Source organism: Balaenoptera borealis (assembly GCF_965194805.1).
Source record: "Balaenoptera borealis genome assembly, chromosome: 9".
Taxonomy (NCBI): domain Eukaryota; kingdom Metazoa; phylum Chordata; class Mammalia; order Artiodactyla; family Balaenopteridae; genus Balaenoptera; species Balaenoptera borealis.
Window position 1 is genome coordinate 54,081,256 of NC_138873.1, and position 18,024 is coordinate 54,099,279.

Genomic DNA, 18,024 nt, shown 5'->3' on the forward strand with positions numbered 1-18,024 from the left:
GCAGGTAATCCCCCAGGGCTAATAGGCTCTCAAAGGAGAGAAAATTCAGCATTGCTGATTAATTTTCACTGAGTATAAAATTTACATTCTGGGGAAAAGAAAAAAAAACAGTACATCGGATTTGTCAATCATTGTGTTCAATTCTTCTGTATTTTTACTGACTCTGCTTGCTCTTTAATTACTAAGAAATATTTTAAAACTCCTGTTTTGATTGTGAATTTGTTCCTGTTTATTGTTCTGTTAATATTTGCTTTATATTTTAGGGTAGTATGAGGTTTTTATTGTATGTTCATACCACCAGCATTGTTTAAGAATCTACATCCTCTTCTATATTTAGTACTGTCATATTTGTTATATTTTGATAATTGAATGGGTATAAAATGAGACTTCATTGTGATCATGATTTCTATTTCCCTGATTATTAATACTATTGTTCAGCTCTGAGTGCTTATTGACCATATGTGTTACCATTCTGTCCCTAACCTTCTGATTTGTATCAGAATTTGTATCTGATTTGTATCTTTTATCCATTTTTCTATTGTTTGTTCATTTTTCAATCCAAGAGGAAGTTATTTTTATGTGTAGCAAATATCTTTTCTCTGTTTGTGTCTTGCCTTTTCACTCTCTTCAAAGAGTCGTTTGATGTCTAGAAGTTCTTTATTTTAATGCAGTCAAATCAATCAATATGTCCTTTATGGTGATCTTTTTGTGTGCCATATTTAAGAAAATTTTTTCTGGCCCCAGTTAAGAAGGAAATTTCTCAGTGTTTTTGTTTAAAAGTCTTAACATTTTGCTTTTCAAATTTAGGCTTTAATCCTTTTGGAGTTGATTTTGGGGTATTTTTATTGTTTGGTTTATTTTTGGAGTTTATTTCAGTATGATATGAGGTAGGAAAACAATTTTATTTTTTCCTCATAGATAAACATTTATTTTGACTCTGTTGATTAAATACAGTTGACCCTTGAACAACATAGGGGCTAGGGACACTGACCCCCATGCAATAAAAAAATCCATGTATAACTTTTGACTCCCCAAAAAGTTTACTAATAGCCTACTGTTGACTGGAAGCCTTACCAATAACATAAACAGTCAATTAACACATATTTCGTATGCTATATGTATTATATATACTGTATTCTTACAATAAAGTTAGCTAGAGAAAAAGAAAATGTTATTAAGAAAATCATAAGGAAGAGAAAATACCTTTACAGTACTGTAGTGTATTTATTGATACCATAAGTTTACATCATTTGTTTGCAAGATGAATCATCTGTTTGTCAGTACCTACATCAATATTGTCTTATATGACACAAAATACTGTAGATGTTATACATATTACAAACACTAGGCATCAAAAATGAAGAGAGAATATGAAAAAGAAATTCATATTTATTTACAGGTTCACAATTCATGATTAATAATGAAAAAGCTTCAGTGTGATAGCCTAGTGTAAGCAGTGTGATTGCTTCACGGCAGGCTACACATTAATGAATGAGTCATAAAATTTTTATGACATACAGTATTACAGTCATATGAATGAGTTAGAAACATTGTTACCTTTTTTTTTAAAACCACTTACCTGTGATAATAGACTGATATGCAGTTTGTCCAACTATGAGAGAGGCATACTCTACAGTAATGTGATTCTTTGAAAGCGAAGTTATAAAACAGTAAGAAAAAGCTAACACATTATTAATGTTATATTAAATATTACTTACCTTATGCCTATGTAAGGATAGTCCACTATCTACATATATTTTATGCATTCATGACATACTTTTTCTTAATTTTTTTGATATTTTTAGGCTACTTGGTTCATCTGTTTTTTTAAATTAGCACAAATCTCCAAAAAATTTTCCAATATATTTATTGAAAAATATTCACATATAAGTGGACTAGTGTAGTTCACACCCATGTTGTTCAAGGATCATCTGTGGTTCCTCCATTCTCCACTAATATACAATAGCACCAGGGTCACATATCAAAGTTCCCTGTATTTGTGCGATTGTTAGTGGCTATTCTAGCCTATTCCATTTTTCTATCCCTGTTCATATAGCATCCTATCTCAATTACTGTAGCTTTATATTAATTCTTGATAGGAAAAGCTTCCCTTCCTTCCTCAAAAGTGTTTTGACAGTTCTTACACTTTTACTCTTCTGTATAAATTATAGAATCAGCTTGTCAAGTTCCACCAAAAAAAAAAAATAAGTAGAAGTATTGAGATTTTAACTACGGTTGCATTGTATCTACAAATCAACTTGTGGACAGTTGACATCTTTTCAATATTAAATATAGCAAGCCATGAATATGGGCTATTTCTCCATTTATTTAGGTTTTCTTTCATGTCTTTTAAGAAGGTATTCTGTTTCTCTATGGTCCGATCTTGCACATCTTTTTTCAGATTTGTTCCCGGCTCCTTTATACTTTTCTGTTGCTAAGTGGGTTTTTTTTAAATTAATTTTTCTATTTGTTTGTTCATGTACCTAAAAACACAGTTGACTTTAGCACATTGATCATCTATCCAGCCACAGTGAGCCACTCTCTTATTTTGAATAATTTTTTGGCAGAATTTTTGTTCTCTAAGTAAACAATTATACCGTATAAAAATAATGACAGTTTTATTTTCTCTTTTCTAATCCTTCAGTGCAATGTAGAGTAGAAGTGGGTATTGCAGCATGCTTATTCTTCTTTTGAGATTATACATGGAATACTTCTAATGTTTCCATATTTTAAATGATTGTGGTTTTAGGGGTTAGGTTTTTTGGTCTTTATTTTTGTTTTTTATAGTTACCTAAATCAGGTTAAGGCCATTCTCTTCTATTCCTGCTTTTCCTTGAGATTTTATTCATGAATGAGTATGGAATTTTGTTCTCTTAACATATAGAGATGATCAAATGGTTTTTCTACTTTCTATCATATTTAATACTTGTCCTTTTCTTTCATATTTTCCATCTCTTTGTCTCTCTGTATTGCATTTAGTGTCATTGCCTCAGAGCTACCTTTCAGTTCACTAATTAACTTTCTAATTTGATATTTAATCTATCCATGACTTTTTTATTTCACCAACTTATTTTTCATTTCTAAAGGCTATATTTTGTTTTTTCCAAATCCATTTGGTCGTTTTAATACTTTCTTACAACTTACTATTCAGGGGATGACATTTTTTTCTTGAAACATTTCATATCTTGGCATTCTATATTATGTATTTGATCTTTCCAATACCTAAAACCCTCAGAGAGTCTAAACATGTTGCTTGTTACTTGTTCTTACTCTTATTTATGGTTTAAAAAATGTCTAGATAGAAAAAAAATAATCATGCTAGATAATTCCAATGGGGAATTTAATGCAAGTAATTTGTTATACAAGTAGGATAGGCCTGGAGGATTGAAAAAGGAAAGGTGATGTTACCTGGAGATTAATAACTGTCACAAGCCACTCTTTCTCCTAAGGTTGGAGGAGCAAAGGGTGAAGTGGTGTCATGCAGACCCCGTGGTGCTACACCAGCCGCACCGTCACTGGTTACTGCCATTTCTCCATAGGAAGCCACAGCCTGCACTCCCACGGATGCTGCAAGAGCCTGGGAGTCCGCAGTGCCTTTGATATTAATGAATTTGCTGCTGACCCCTTAGGCGCTGAAGGTTCCCTACCACAGATCCAACTATGCTGCAGCTCCAGCAACCTGCAGTGACCTGCAGGTGCCTGCCATTACCAGCACCTAAGAGAAAAGAGAAAAGTAGTCTGTCCTCCTACCCCTTCTCATCTCTGTTTTCTTCCATTGATAGAACCTAGCCAGAAACCACCTGACGAGGGCATGTAGGAAATGCAGTTTTCAGGTTCACAGCCTCTAGCAATGCAAAGGATTTCAAAGGAATGTGAAAGTGTTGCTGAATGCTAACAGACTAAAGCCAATATCGTTTCCTTGCATGATCTGAGATTGTGAGTTAAATCGTGGTTGAGTTCATGAGTAGAAAACCTCTGGGCCTACGTTAGGATGCTTTCCTTCAAAGATGACCCCTTTTAACAGACAACTCAGATAGTCATTTGTTTTGAGGGCAATCTTTCTGGAGTCTGTACATGGGAACTAAATTGCACAATTCCAAAGAGTAACATATACATAGAACGTAGTGCAAATGATGCCCCTTGGAATTCTTTATCCTGGTGACTCTATTGCTTCACACTCTCCTGTTTTTACTCATATTTCTTTAATGGCCAGTCTGTTTGGAGGGAGTGAGCAAGGTGTCCCTGGGAGCCTGGAGATGCTTTAACAATCCTTTCTTTAGCAGGAACTATCTAGTGTACCCTATTGCCCAAACTAGAAGTCTCCGTGTAGTACTTTTATAAAGACAATAAAGAGATTTTCTTTCCTCGTTCCCCCACAAATAAGGAGGGAAATAGTAAGGCCAGTATACAGTCGGGAAATCTGTCAGCTACCTTTTAATGGAACGTGAGCTATCAGCAAGGCAGGGCTTCGAGAACTTAGATTGCCCTAGGGAATGAGGCAACCTCTAAACCAGCTGGGCACCAAACTCTTCAGGTTTTATAGGACCCTGAATCTCCAAAGGTGCAGAGAGTAATGGGCTGAAGACTAATGTTTCCCAGCGCTAATTATATGTTAGAGGCCATAATACTATGCTATGGCATACAGTGAAACGGTTAAACTATAAATGTCAAGGAAGACCAGCACAGTGAACTTGAATGTAGATTTAATTCTTCAGAATTAGCTAATTCAAGATGATACCTGTAAGGACTGCATGAGAGAAGCAGTAGTATATGGAAAAACAGTCTGGTTGCTACTCAGTAAGCCCAGAGAGACTCAGAGGTACTGAACAGGACGGAGAGCCTCTAGTGCACAGGTCAGACACACTGCTTAGTGTCGATTAATGAGGGAAAACACCAACAGGTCCATCATTACTACCCAGAGTTGTAAGAGTTCCAACAGAACTTAAAATTTTTAACATTAATATTCTAAATGTCATATAATGAGGTGTTGTTCTGTGAAAGGCTCTCTCTCTGTTTGTCCAGCTCTGGTTTTCTGCATGTGTTGTCCTGTGTTTATTGTGTCTCCATATTATCTTTTTGTGCTTATTTTTACCTTCATATCATATCTGGGATGCTGTCTCTCCATCTTGCTTTGTCTATCTCATTTTCTTTTCCTCTCTGTTCTTTCCTAATCTCCTATCTCTACTTTTATAGCCAAGAATTTTGAACAGACACATTTTTGTATTGCATGTTGTATTTGCTGAAAGGTATTAAGTTCTAAATTTAAAACAGATGAACAGATGAACACCTTTCTTTGCTTAAATGAAACAAGTTCATTTAACATGTAGGGGCCACACCTGATTTTTCTCCTAATAACAGAATAGGAAAAAAGATTTCTCTCTCCTGATTTGGAAACTTGGGAACCTCATTAGAAATGGTATAAATAAGTTCCATAAGCTGAAGTGGAAAAATACTCCAGATTCATTCTTGATCCACCTTCTCCACCCAATTTTATCTGGATTTAATTCAGCCCTCTCCTCTCATTCTGGTATTAAATTCAGTTAGGCATTAAGTTGAGAAGGGGAGGAGGGAGTGGAGACTTCACGGCTGTAATTCCAGACACCTCACATAACCTTTTAACCACATGGCTATATTGAGAGAAGAGTATTAAAAGGGAACAGCTACAGTTCCTAAAAAGATAAGATCTATGAATTTATTAAGAACCGCAGGCCCAGCAATAGCCTCTGAGCCAAATCTGTGCTTGTGGATTGTTTGAAAACAGAAGACAACTACAGAGAAAGCCCTTTCAGTAGATAGACAATTACCTTCATCTGTCCACAAGGTATGGCCAGCACTCCCCCAGGGCAACTTCATTCTTAATTCCTGAGTTAGTTGTGAGGCTCCTACATCTTCATTTGAGTTCTTAATTAGAACTAAAGAATCTTAGAATTCTTTGAAACCACCTGACCCAATTCTCTCCTGTTGTAGATTAAAAACAGTGATGATGTAAGGACTCATTCAAAGCCAGTGAAACAGCGGCAGGGCCAAGAAGAGAACCTCACTCTTATTCCAGGTGCTATTTCATGCTGCATGATGCTTTGCATATAGGAATACATACGAACTTTCATTGAGTCACACTGGAAAACGTAATGTAAATCTTTGGGGGAAAGCAGTCGTAAATGACTGCACTCCACCAGTCAGTCAGGGTAATTAGCTAGTTACCTGGAAACCAGAAGTCAAATTAAATGATGGCTCATCGGGGCAAGCACACGAGGTATCAGGCTTTAAGGGGTGTTAGCTAACAAGACGCCACTCTTGGTGTGAATCAGAGAAACAGGCTTCCCCCGGGGCAGATGCAGCCCCTTGCTGGCGGACCTTTATGAGACGATAAAGACAGCCCTTCCTCCAGGTGAATGCAGCCCATGTACGCAAGAGTGGCAAGCGGAGGGTGAGGTGGATTTCAGTCTACACTTACCCCATTGACTAAGCATCCTTGTGCATTTACCAGAAATCAACTCTGGTTGGTGGGGAGGAATACTTTGGCAAGAACTTGGAGTGGGGTTGAGATAGCCAAGCAGCAGTAAATGATCACTAGCCTGCCTCCTTAGGAGGGTGACTCTGGTTAACTGAGTGGGGTGCAAAGTTTGAGGTCAGGCACTAGAGCAGGGGCTGCCAGCTTCCCTGGACGTCTTTCTGTATCTCTGCTAGTCCCCATCCCCCAAAGACCTTGTGCTGTGGTAATGAGTTCTAGGTTAGAGCATGAGTTGTCACAGTGTTAATTCTGTAACTCCCCTGCAAATGGTGTGCAGTGACGGATGTCGAACGGCACTCTGGGGTTTATTCTGGAGGTAGCACTTCCATTTCTGAGATGGCCCAAATACTTCCCTTCTCCTCATTTTCTATGGTCAAGGTAGAGCAGGGACTTTGCAGTCAAGTGACGGATTTGAATTTGAATCTTGGCTCTGTCTTAGCTGTGTGATGACATCGGACAATTTCCTTTAAAGCTACTGAGATTCCTTTTCCTCATCTGCAAAATGTCTGTGTTAGGAGGATGAAAGCAGACAACACGTATCAAGTACATGGCAAATGTAGGGAGTGTACGATCATCCAGGCCAGCAGGAGGGGGACAGGGTTATCCGGTCTTCCCCTCCTTGCTACCTCACTGCAGGTGCAGACTATCTATTGCTGGCAGCTCACTGCTCTGCCTGGGCCACGTACAAACCTTTGGCTTTCAGCGACCAGAGGAGCTGGGCACCAGGATAACTGCCTGGAGGGAAACAGAGGATGTTACTTGAGTTGTGATTTGTCCTTTGGGTACCACAATTCCTATAATGTCCACCTCAGGTCCTGAGAAAATGAAGTCCTAGGGAGATTCCACCTATTAACAGGTGGGCGTTAGACCACAGAATGCTACTTATTTGTGAAGAGGGAGACCATCAGAGAGTGGTTAAGAATGAGTGTTGGCATCAGAGCAATCTGGGAATCTTGAATCTTTTTTGTTTTTTCCATTATTTGCGAAGTCCCGGGCTAAAGACAGCCCATTTTCCTCAATTGCAAAATTGCGATATTATTAGTTCTTATCTAATAAAGTTAAAATGAGGTAATTTCCTGGCATATAAGAAGCAGTTAATAAGCATTAACTATTGTTGTTGTTGTTGTTAGGGAATCTCCTGGGACAGGTGTTCCTAGGTTGCCCTTAAAAAAGAACCCCAAGTGGCAGAAGCATAAGGTAATGCCTGGCAGCCCCTGGGCCAGGTGACAGGCAGGCAAGGCGGGAGGTGGTGACTGGGCTACAGAGTGCTAAGTCCCCGTGTTTGTTTTGCACAAACTTGGCATCAATAGTGTGAGCTCTCCCACAACTGCGGATTCTCAGGTTGCCCAAGGAGGATGGGTCTGGAAACAGATGCAAAACATAATTATCCAACATCCCACCACTAACAGAAACGCTGAACTGTGGGTGAGGCACGGAATTGGGATAGTAATAAAAATGAAACAGAAGACACAAGTTTACAATAGCTACCGTGCCCACCTGGAATTCAGGACGTGAAGGACTTTCTGGTCACACCCATACCCTCCTCCCAGGACTTTTAAGAAGCTAGGAGTACAAAACACATTGGGCACACACCATGGCTCTGATAACTGGGGCTATAAAGCTTCTTCCTGATAGTCCGGAAAGCAAGGCCAGAACACATTATCACTAGCCCGAGGATGAATAAATATAACTATTAAAATTTCATGGGTTTGAGGTCAAGCATCTAATACCTCCCCGCACCTCCTCCCCCCATAAAAGATGCTCAATAAACAAACACACTGGCAGAAAAGAGATGCCGATAAAGGAACAGGCAGGATGAACAAAAGACCCTAGATGATTTCTAGTCCTCCCACCTTGGTCCCCTCTCAACTGGTAAATCTCAAATAAGGGCTCATCCATTGTCCTACTCACACCTCATCGCACCTAAATAATCCAGCTGCCCGACCACACAGCGCCCACCAGGGGTGTTGAGAAAAGAGGTGTGTTTCTTTTATGGTCCTCATGACCCATTATTCCTTCCTTCCCAAGTCCAGGGTCACAGGCAGTGTAAATTAGATCACCTCAAGCCCTTTGCTCTCAAGGCTGGGGAGAGGCCCGGTCTCTCCTCGCCTCCCCTACCCAGTCCGGGAACAGGAAGATGGGGGAATCGAATACGCAAACCCTGCGGTTCGTTCTGCTCGAGGGAGGCCCTGCGAGCGCGGCAATGGCGAAGCGGCCAGCGGGGGGACTTCGGGGAGGGCGGGAGGGGGCAGGAGGCGTGGTGGCCCCGCCGGCGTGACCGCACGTGTGCCCGGCGCGGTGGCCGGGGCCGGCGTGTGGGGCATGTGGCCGGCTCCGTGGCATGGTGGGTGTGGCGGGGATGCCCGGGGCGGTGGTCCCGGCGTGGGTGCGCCGCGCGCCGGGCACAGTAGTCCTTGGGCCCGGGCGGCCCGGGCGCGGCCGGCGCTCCTGCAGAGGGAGCTGTGCGCCCGGCCTGGCTCACGCACGGCGCCGCCCCCTTCCTCTTGTCGCCGCCGCAGCCGCTGGGCCCGCCCGCCGGGGAGGGGCTGCCGGCCTCGCCGACAGCTCCTTCCTGCTTCCCGCACGTCCTCGCCGCCGCGCCGCAGGTCCGGTCGTGAGTCCCGGCCGAGAGCTGCCCGCCGCCGCCGCCGCCGCCGCTGCTGCCCGGCCCGCGCCCCCGCCTCGCCCCGCGGCCCGCCCGTCCCCCTCGCGACCGCTCCGGAGCCCGCGCCGCCCCCGCGCCCCCGGCCATGCTGTCCTTCCAGTACCCCGACGTGTACCGCGATGAGACCGCCGTGAGTACCCCCGCCGCCCCCTGCCCTCCCCTCCTGCCCTCCCCTCCCCCTCGGCCTTTGTTTGCAAGGCCGGGCGGGGGGCGCCGGGCTCCTCCCTAGCTGAGGGGGCCCTGGTGGCCGTCACCCTCCGCCTGCTGGCGGCGGAGTCGGTGGTCAGCCGCCGCTGGGCCGCTTCCTAAGATCAGCGGGGTCAAGGGCAGACGCCCAGGTGGGAATGGGCATCTTAAGGGCGTGGGAAGACAGAATGTGTCACTGCTTTTTGACTGGCGGAAGCTCTTGCTTAAATATGGTGGTAGGAAAAAGTGTGTATGCGTGTAGGTGATGTCCAATTATAAAACAAAAGCAAACTTTTTCAACTCACAAATTAAAAATACTTAGAGTTGAAGTTCATTCATTCGATTTTAAAACGTGTATCGAGCGCTTCCCCTGCCCTTGGCCGAGCGCTGGGCGACGGGCGCTGGGGATGCAGGGCCGAGGTAGAGTCCTGGGGAAGGTGGAGCAGGGCCCCGAGCTGTGGCGGTGTTGATCCGAGTGTTCCTAAACTAGAACAGGAGTTGGTGGGGGCGAGACGAGGTCTTAGAAGGGGAGACGATGGCCTTTTAAAGAATGAAGTTTTGCCTGGTGCAGGGGTTAGCCACCGTTTCCCTCAGCTGTAGATGACCTCAGGGTCACTGTTGAGGTCCCCAGGGTGGAATTCTGGGCAAACACTTTGTGTGTGTGTAAAAATTAGTTTGGCATCTTAAGAACTGGAGTAAATCCAAACGTTGTGGGCATGATTGTGGTAGGAATAGCCAAATTCTTCAGATTACTTAAAATGGAATCCAAATAAGAAAGATTTTTGTACGATACAGTTCTAGGTTTTTTCTATTTGCTTTGACCCGATTAATGCCAGAAAGTCTGTACTTTAAAGCAGCCTCATTTGGGGATAAAGGGTACTGGGGCTTTAGAGTAAAGGACGTATTGTATTAAATTAAGACTTCCAAGTGACACTGATGCAGCCATGGTTTCTTTGACCTGTGGTCATCTGGTAACCATGTTTTCTCAGCCTGTTCAGCTGCTTGCTTATTAAATTTACTCTGACAGCCCAAGAAGCTCTATCCCTGTGGTTCAGAGAGTTGTTTCCTTTGTGTCTGGGAGAAAAGTGATCCAGCCGGAATGGAAAAGAGGAGAGACCAAGTAAGAAGACCTGAGCGCTAGTTCTGGTTTTGTCACTCGCTCGCTGGATGCTCTTTGGCAGATCACTTACCTGTTACAGGCCTTCTCTCCCATATATGAACCATTAGGGCTGGCTTGGCTAATCACAGAGCTTACTTGCTGCTGTAGTAAGAATATCATCATTCATTCATTCACATGATGGTCTAGCCCTGCAGTGTAACAGACTTTAGTAATGGGAAGACGTGAATATCTCAGTTTGGTTCTTGAGGATCTTTGAGTTTTCAGGAGAGATAAAATTATAAAGAACTATCATGTGGTTTGATAAGTGCTGTTTTAAATTTGTTTTATTTTATTTTTAAAGGCGGGGTTGCTTCTTGCTTAGTTTTTCCCTTTTCGGGTTACCAAAATCCTACAGTTCACTTATCTGTGTTTTACAGTTCTTGAAAGGGTTAAGTGAGGATTTTTTGAAGACATCAGAAAGCTTATGAACAATTAACTTGAAAGAGTATACCATGGATTTTAATACTCTCCAGTTCCTTTTCATCAAAGAACTCATGATCAACCTCAAGGCCAAGGAAATGTGGTTCTGGTCCAGCCTGGACCCTGCTCTGTGGATCCCAGTGTATTTATCCCAGCCCTGATAGCCTGCATGGAGTATCTTTTTCCTGTGACAGAGTCCTGATTACTAACCCTAGGCTTGACTTATGCATTTGCTCAAATTGTAGCCTTGATTTCTAGGATGGGTTCATTTCTCTCCAGCAGGTGCTAGAGATTGCTGTAGCTCTCTGTCTCTCTCCCTTGAGCGTCTTCCAGCTACATACTGCGCAGTCTCCTGCTGAACCGTGGGGTTGGAGCATGCCGCCCTTTGTGGTGGATTTCTGCTTTAGTGAGCAGAGTTTTGGAAACCTTGCCATTCCACTGTAATGCCGTTGCCCGTCCCCCGAGAGTGTTGCCCTCAGGGAATTCGGGCCTGCTCCAGCAGTTAGAAGAATGTATAGGGTGAGTGGAGAACACAGAGGCGGATGAGATTAATTTCCATCAGTAGGAAGAGACAATATGTGAATTGAGCCTGGAAGTCGGCCAGTTGGTTAAGGTAGAAAGGACATTCCTGGCGTGTGACTTAAAGTCATCGTTATGTAGGGCTGTACAGTCATGGAATTGCATTTGTTTTAGGATGGCAGGAAGGCCATTGTGACCAGAATATCCATGGGTGGATGAGCTTGGAAGGGGGCTGGAAAGGGAAGAAAAGGAAAATGGGGCCAGGTTTGATGGGCTCTGCGTGCTGTGTGTACAAGTCTGCACTTCATCCTGAAGGCAGCAGGTGAGCTGTTGAACAATACAAGTGAAATATTGAATAGTAACAGTGTCTTATCAGGACTCTATTTTTAAAGCCTCTCGGGAAAATAAGGCATGGTTTGCAAACTTAAATCAGATGGGAGAATCAGATACTGCACAACTTGAGTTCAGGGGATGTAGCTATGAGATCACCCCATTTGTAGGGTATCGTCTTGTAAAAGAAAAATGTAGGGAGCGGGCGGGATGGGGAGAGGGCACTTGGCTCCCGGGATTCTCCTGGAGAGAATCAGTTTCTTGTCCTGGTTAAAAATGTCTGCTTGATAACTAACTTCAGTCTGCTTTAGATGGCGATGGGGCTGTTTGCTCAGAGGTAAACACCATGCAGGAGGCAGTCCAGTGTAGGATACACTGGGTTCTGAGTCAAGGTCCAGCTGTGCACCTGCCAGTTCAGAACTGGCCTGCTTCATTAGCCAAAGGTTGAGTCCGCAAGCTTTGAGGTCGGCTCAAGGTGGGTCACAGTCCTCCCTCCCACTTATTAACAATCTGACCCTTGTCAATTGCTTTAATTCTCTCCAGCTTCAGTTTCCTCATCTGGAAAAATGAGTCGGTAATAACCTCCCGGTGAGGACCAAATCAGATAACGTGGCTATGGCGCAGTGTTTAGCTCACAGTAAATCTGTGGCCTTCCAGTCTCTGTGAATTGCATTCTGCAGTCTGGAAAATAGGAATATCATCAGCTCTCTTACAGGGTTGCTTTAAAGTATCAGGCACAACAATATGGATATTCAGCTAATGTTCATTGCTTTGGGTCTAGCACTTGGCAACACCTTCACTTAGCCATAAAACTAAGATGACTTGCAGTTAATCTTTTCCCCTTCTTTGTGAAAAGTTAAGTCTTTGGATATGTCTGAGTTTTAGTAGCATCATAATCGAGGAACATTTTTAAAGTGTCTGGTCTGTCCCCTCCAAGGAATATTTGGGGAAAAGCTGTTGGCAGATTGTTTGGAGTCACAGCGCTGATTCTGAACTCGGTATGGCCCTGGGCGTGTTGCCATCTTGTGCCTGACATCGCTCCTAAAAATACTGGATTGGAAGATCTTTCACAAGTTTAAATTTGTTTGATTCCTTATTGACAGAGGAAAAGATGGTTGTTACTATAAGCGTATTTTGTAACCATTCCAAGGTGTGTAAAATGTAAGAGACTTGCAGATGAGAAGAAAAGACAGAAGGCTTTTCTTCAGTGATGATAATCAGCTAAAATTTAGAGAGGCTTTTGGTAAGGATTGAAAATTGGTAATTTTAGGAAGACTCATCAGGAAGGCTTTCATCTGATTGTGTCAGTTGCACTTGTCAGTCATTGTTTGCTGAGAACGGTTCCTGTGTTCCACCTGAACTGCCCGTTCTTCCAGGTGTGCATTTCCCCAGGTGCTCTCCTCTGGCACCAGATGAGGACAGATGCTGACCCCTTGCAGAAAGCCTGAGGTTTGAGGCTTGGGGGAGATTCTTCTCAGTTGGCCAGCAGCCACGCTGAAACTTTGACCAGCAGTAGAAACAGCAGGTTTTCCTTTTCCAGGAGAGTGTTCTCTTTCCTTCGGAAATAGCCCTTACATTTTGGTATTATAGAACAAAACAAGGAGACAGATGCAAAACTCATTGGAGGCACTGGTAGTCTTCTGGACAACCTCATATAAGAAGCCTTAGCCGGAATGCTATTGAGTTGTTGAGAGAGACTTGACTGGAAAGACGTTGTCCATGTAGTTTCATTTGATTAGACTAATCACGTGAGTATGAAATGGAGAGGTTTTGTAGCGACATTTACCTGTGGATAGTTTCTTTAGGCATCATCACCTGGGGAGTGGCGACTCCCTGTCATCCTTCTGGCCTCGGTCTGAGGGCAAGCCCAGGAATGTGGTTTTTCAGAAGCTCCCACGTGGTTCTGAAGATCAGCTCCTGTGAGTTCTCCTGAAAGTGTCCCCTCAGCCAGGCCCTTCTTGCACTCGGCAATTTTATTCATCAAATATCAGGGTAGTCCCAATGCGTGATGCCTTCGTGCCTCCTTTTCTACACAGTGAAAGAAAGCATTTCATAACAATGCACTAAACGGAAGAGAAGCTTCAGTTTTAGAAACGCTCTTTTATGGCATGCAAGTCAGCTTTGTCAGCTGACATCAGCTAGCATCATTGCACATTAGTTAACTTGCTTTTTGGCAGTTCAGACTTAAGGGCACAACGGATCGTATTGTACATTGTAGGGAGATTTTCTAATCATCAGTCAGCTTAGCAAGAACAGGGCAGTGCACTCGCGTGTGGTGGCTCCCTCCCAAGTGTGCCCTTCCGGCATCCCCACCGCATTGTGTAATTCTGCGCTTTGCTGCCGACAACACGTTTTCAAGTTTCTTTAGCACAGCGGCAGGCCTTTGTTTTGTGTTGTACAGATGGAGCGGTTCCTATTCTGACCTTTCATCTTTCTTCCCTCTCCAGCTAAAACGTTCTTTTCATGAAGGGTGGCTTGACACCTTTGAGAACCTGCCAGCTTCGGTTCATGTGGTAATTTGGGCAGACACATTGCCAGTGAGCCAATTGGGCTATTTCTGACTGCCCCTTTCCTATCTCTCTACCACATTCGGAAAGTAGTAACTTAATTGGGATTAGACACTAGTTATCTAATACCATATTTTGTCTTTTGCAGGTACAGGATTATCATGGGCATAAAATTTGTGACCCTTACGCTTGGCTTGAAGACCCAGACAGCGAGCAGACAAAGGTAAATTAGGGTTTATGATTAAAGATAAGGCAGCCTTCATAGCTCAGACCAAACCCTAGACATCAGTAACCGTGGCGTTTCCCTTCTGGTATCATCCTGTGTTGTCTGCAGTGAGAGGGTGAATAGACATGTTGGTACTACCACTTTCTGTGAAATGATTCATGGGAAAGAGGTGAAAGCATTTTTAGTCCCATAGAAGATCACGTAACTGTTTTGAATAATGTTTGTGGTTTATAGGGACACTAATGAACCAACTATTTGAAATGAAAATATTTGAAAGAAGGAAAACAGAATTTTACCAAAGGAAAATGAAAACCTACAGAAAAATTATGTGAAGGAAAAAATTGCCTAATACATTTTCTCCAAAGGAAAGAAAATCGTATATATTTAAGAAGTACCAGGTCCTGAAAACTGAATGCTGGTCATAGATTACTTATTGATTTTAATGCAACAACAATAAAATTATAAGTAAACTAAATTCTAAGCATCTTCTTATATTTTATAAGGGGGTGGGGGAGAATCTTCTACTCTGTCTAAAAATATGAGGCTTTCCTATTCTTTTGGAGAAACGTAGTATTTTGAGCTGAAGTCTCATTTCGTTAACGAAGCTTACCTCTAAGTGCCATGTCCCATGGATATTTTTTCCTCCTTGGAGTGCCCAAGACTTGTCATTTGAGATTCATTATTTACATATACTCTATGTGGTTAGGTTTGCTTGGTTGAGGGAATAGTGTTTCTCCAGTCCGCTCCAAGTTCCTTGACTCTTTCATTTATAGCCATGCTAACTTAGTATGTAAAAATATGTATACAATTTCTAATGTGCTCAGCATTCCAGAAGTTTATTTGAGCTTCTTTAGAATCCCAGAGTACATTTCCCATTAAAAAAAAAATGTTAATGCAAGCTGAGTAGTTTTCTAAGCCAGCTTCTAAAAGCCTATGTCTTAGCTGCTCTTATATCTTGTGGTCCCTTGCCACCGTATATACCAGTGTTCTCTGGAGAGCTGAACTCAGATTTCCAAGGCAATTCAGATTTTCCAGGAAGGCATTCCCTTCTGATGTGGACCTGGCTAGTGGAATCGGGATTCTCTCCTTGCCCATCCCCCGTCCCCAACCCTTGCACACTCCCTGGTCAGTGGGGTTGCAGGCTCCACCACCTTCATGTCCTTAGGGAAAAGCTTCACCAGGAACAGAGTGGAGGGAAGGGCTTAGCCAGGCACGATGATACCTGGAGGAGGAGAAAGTAGAGGCAGGCATCCACTCTTTCTTCTTCATTTCCGAAGCACTGGCCTGCCTGCTTTCCTTTCTGCCGCCCTCAGCTGTTCTTCGTGGCCAGCATTTTTCTCCTCCTCTGCCCACTGCAGAAACTCTTAAAACTTCTTCCCTATCCTTTCCCTTGAAGTAAGCACACCACCATTTTGAGATTTTCTAATGGTTTTTACTTCTATCTATGCTCCCTCATTCTCACCCTTTCCTGATTCCCTTCAAGAAAGACAGAGGTCTCATGGGTGAGAATGATTGGTGTTTGGGTTTTCATTTTCCTTTGGTGAAGCAGTGGGTTATAGAGGTTGATCGGTAACCATCCCCAGGTGAGAAACAAATGGGTAACTTGAGGTGCAGGCCAAGGCTCGAGCTCCGCAGGCGAGGGCAAGAGGAGCAGGGAGCAGGTGTGGGCTGCCTCCTCGCCTCCACTCTGCCACAGATGACCTTGACCGTCCAGCTTTGGGCTGAGCTGAGACAGGGATTGAGCCTGGGAATGGAGAGTCACAGGCAGCTTCGTAGCCTGTAATGGAGGGAAGGAGATGAACTTCCTGTGCATCTCTGGAAAACTGTCCCCAAGGACTGTCTCTATGACAATTACTTTGAGGTATTGGGTACAACCTGGATTCCTTCAGCCTTTGATGGTGATTGAGTGATGCAGCTATGTTGGAATGACCCAGTTTTTGTTTACGTGTTAATGGATGCGTACTTTGCTGTTCCTTAATTGATGATGGCTGGTCCTGTGGTTGACAAGCCACTTACTAGTAGATGAAACTTTGCTAATTGGTGATCTTGCAGTCAACACTGGATAGACGCTAATGACGTTGATGTAATACACTGTTATTTTCGTGGTATACATTTATTGGATGTTTACTATGTGCGGGGCACTTCACTGGTAGCTTTGCATACCCTATCCCATTCAGTTCTCAAACTCTGACATAGGCCTTTTTATTTTTCCCATTTCACAGATGAAGAAATTGAGTTAGAATGATTAAGTAACATGTCCAAGTTCACATAGCTGGTAAGAGTGGAACCCAGGCAGTCCAGGTGGTTATCAACCTCACATTAAAGAAATGATAAGCGATCAAAGACTCTGGGTGTAATAGCTTTGGAAGTGCAAGCTATAGGAGTATATTCACGTCTGTGCTTGCTGTGGGACTCTGTATGTCCTCCTGCAGGTACCCTCAGCTTCCCCCCACCCCCCTCCCACACTAACCTGTTCAGACGGTCAGACGGTGTACCTCAGGTGTCAGAGGGCTGTGCAGCTCGTGCCTTCCCCCTGCACCCTCCATACACACCTTTCCCAGTCCCCCCTAAACAACCTCGTTATTGACGCGAGCTAGCTGTCATCTGAGATCTGATGAGTGAAATTTCGGTCTCAGACTGAAAAGACAGAGTTTCTCTAATGCTCAGAAGAGCAGCAGGAACGTTTTCTACTCACAGTTAGAGGCATGTACACACAGGTGTATTAGCCGTACCTCGGTGAAAAGAGGAAAATCTTCACGTAGCCTCTGAAACAAAGAAAAACTGCTTGTTACATTTTCAATAAAAAACCAGCCCAGAAGTGAGGAACATTAATAGCTCATTTATACTAAGATCTGAAATGCTATCGGTAAGTCTTTGATTTAATCTAGTATTTAATATAGGTTATCCAACTCTGAGAGTTCCTGGCATTTGAGGCTTTATCCTTTATAAAAGAATCTCAGAGCAGACTTGTAACTTAGAAAATTCTCAAAGACAGTGGTGGTGGGGACTTGAATCTGGGTGAATTCTTTCAAGCTGTCAAGCCCCATGTAACCATATTTTATAGCAAGAGTTCCAGTTTGTAGAAGATCCTACACAACTCAGTTGTTTCTTTGAGGTCAATTCAACCTTTGTAAAGAGGAAACAGTGTTGCAGCACTGCCCAATAGATTATATAATGTAAGCCACGTAGATAATTCAGAGTTTTCTAGTAAGTAGAAAGAAACACATTAAGTAAAAAGAAACATGAAATTAATTATAATAATTTAATCTAGTATACTCAAAATATTAACATCTCAACATGTAATGAATATAAAATATTATTAAGATATTTTACATTCTTTTTTTTAAAACTAAGTTTTCAAAATCCAGTGTATATTTTATACTTATAGCACATATCAATTCAGACCAGCCACATAATCAGGTACTCATTTGCCACATGTGGCTGGTGGCTACCATTTTGGACAGTGAAGATAGGGACCAACCTTTCTTGTGAATATAGATG

At 43.0% G+C, this 18,024-nt stretch overlaps 1 protein-coding gene across 2 annotated transcripts in view; it reads left to right on the forward strand.

Annotated features, from left to right (window-relative positions):
- The first annotated feature begins 9,047 nt into the window (after positions 1–9,047).
- Positions 9,048–18,024, forward strand: part of PREP (prolyl endopeptidase) — a 138,087-nt gene continuing 129,110 nt past the window's right edge. The window contains exons 1-2 of one of the 2 annotated variants that reach the window (XM_082405233.1): positions 9,048–9,306; positions 14,446–14,520. In XM_082405233.1, coding sequence (XP_082261359.1) covers positions 9,262–9,306; positions 14,446–14,520 — 120 coding nt within the window. In that variant the 5' untranslated portion in view covers positions 9,048–9,261. The remainder of the gene's footprint in view (positions 9,307–14,445; positions 14,521–18,024) is intronic. The other variant, XM_082405234.1, reaches the window with a different exon arrangement.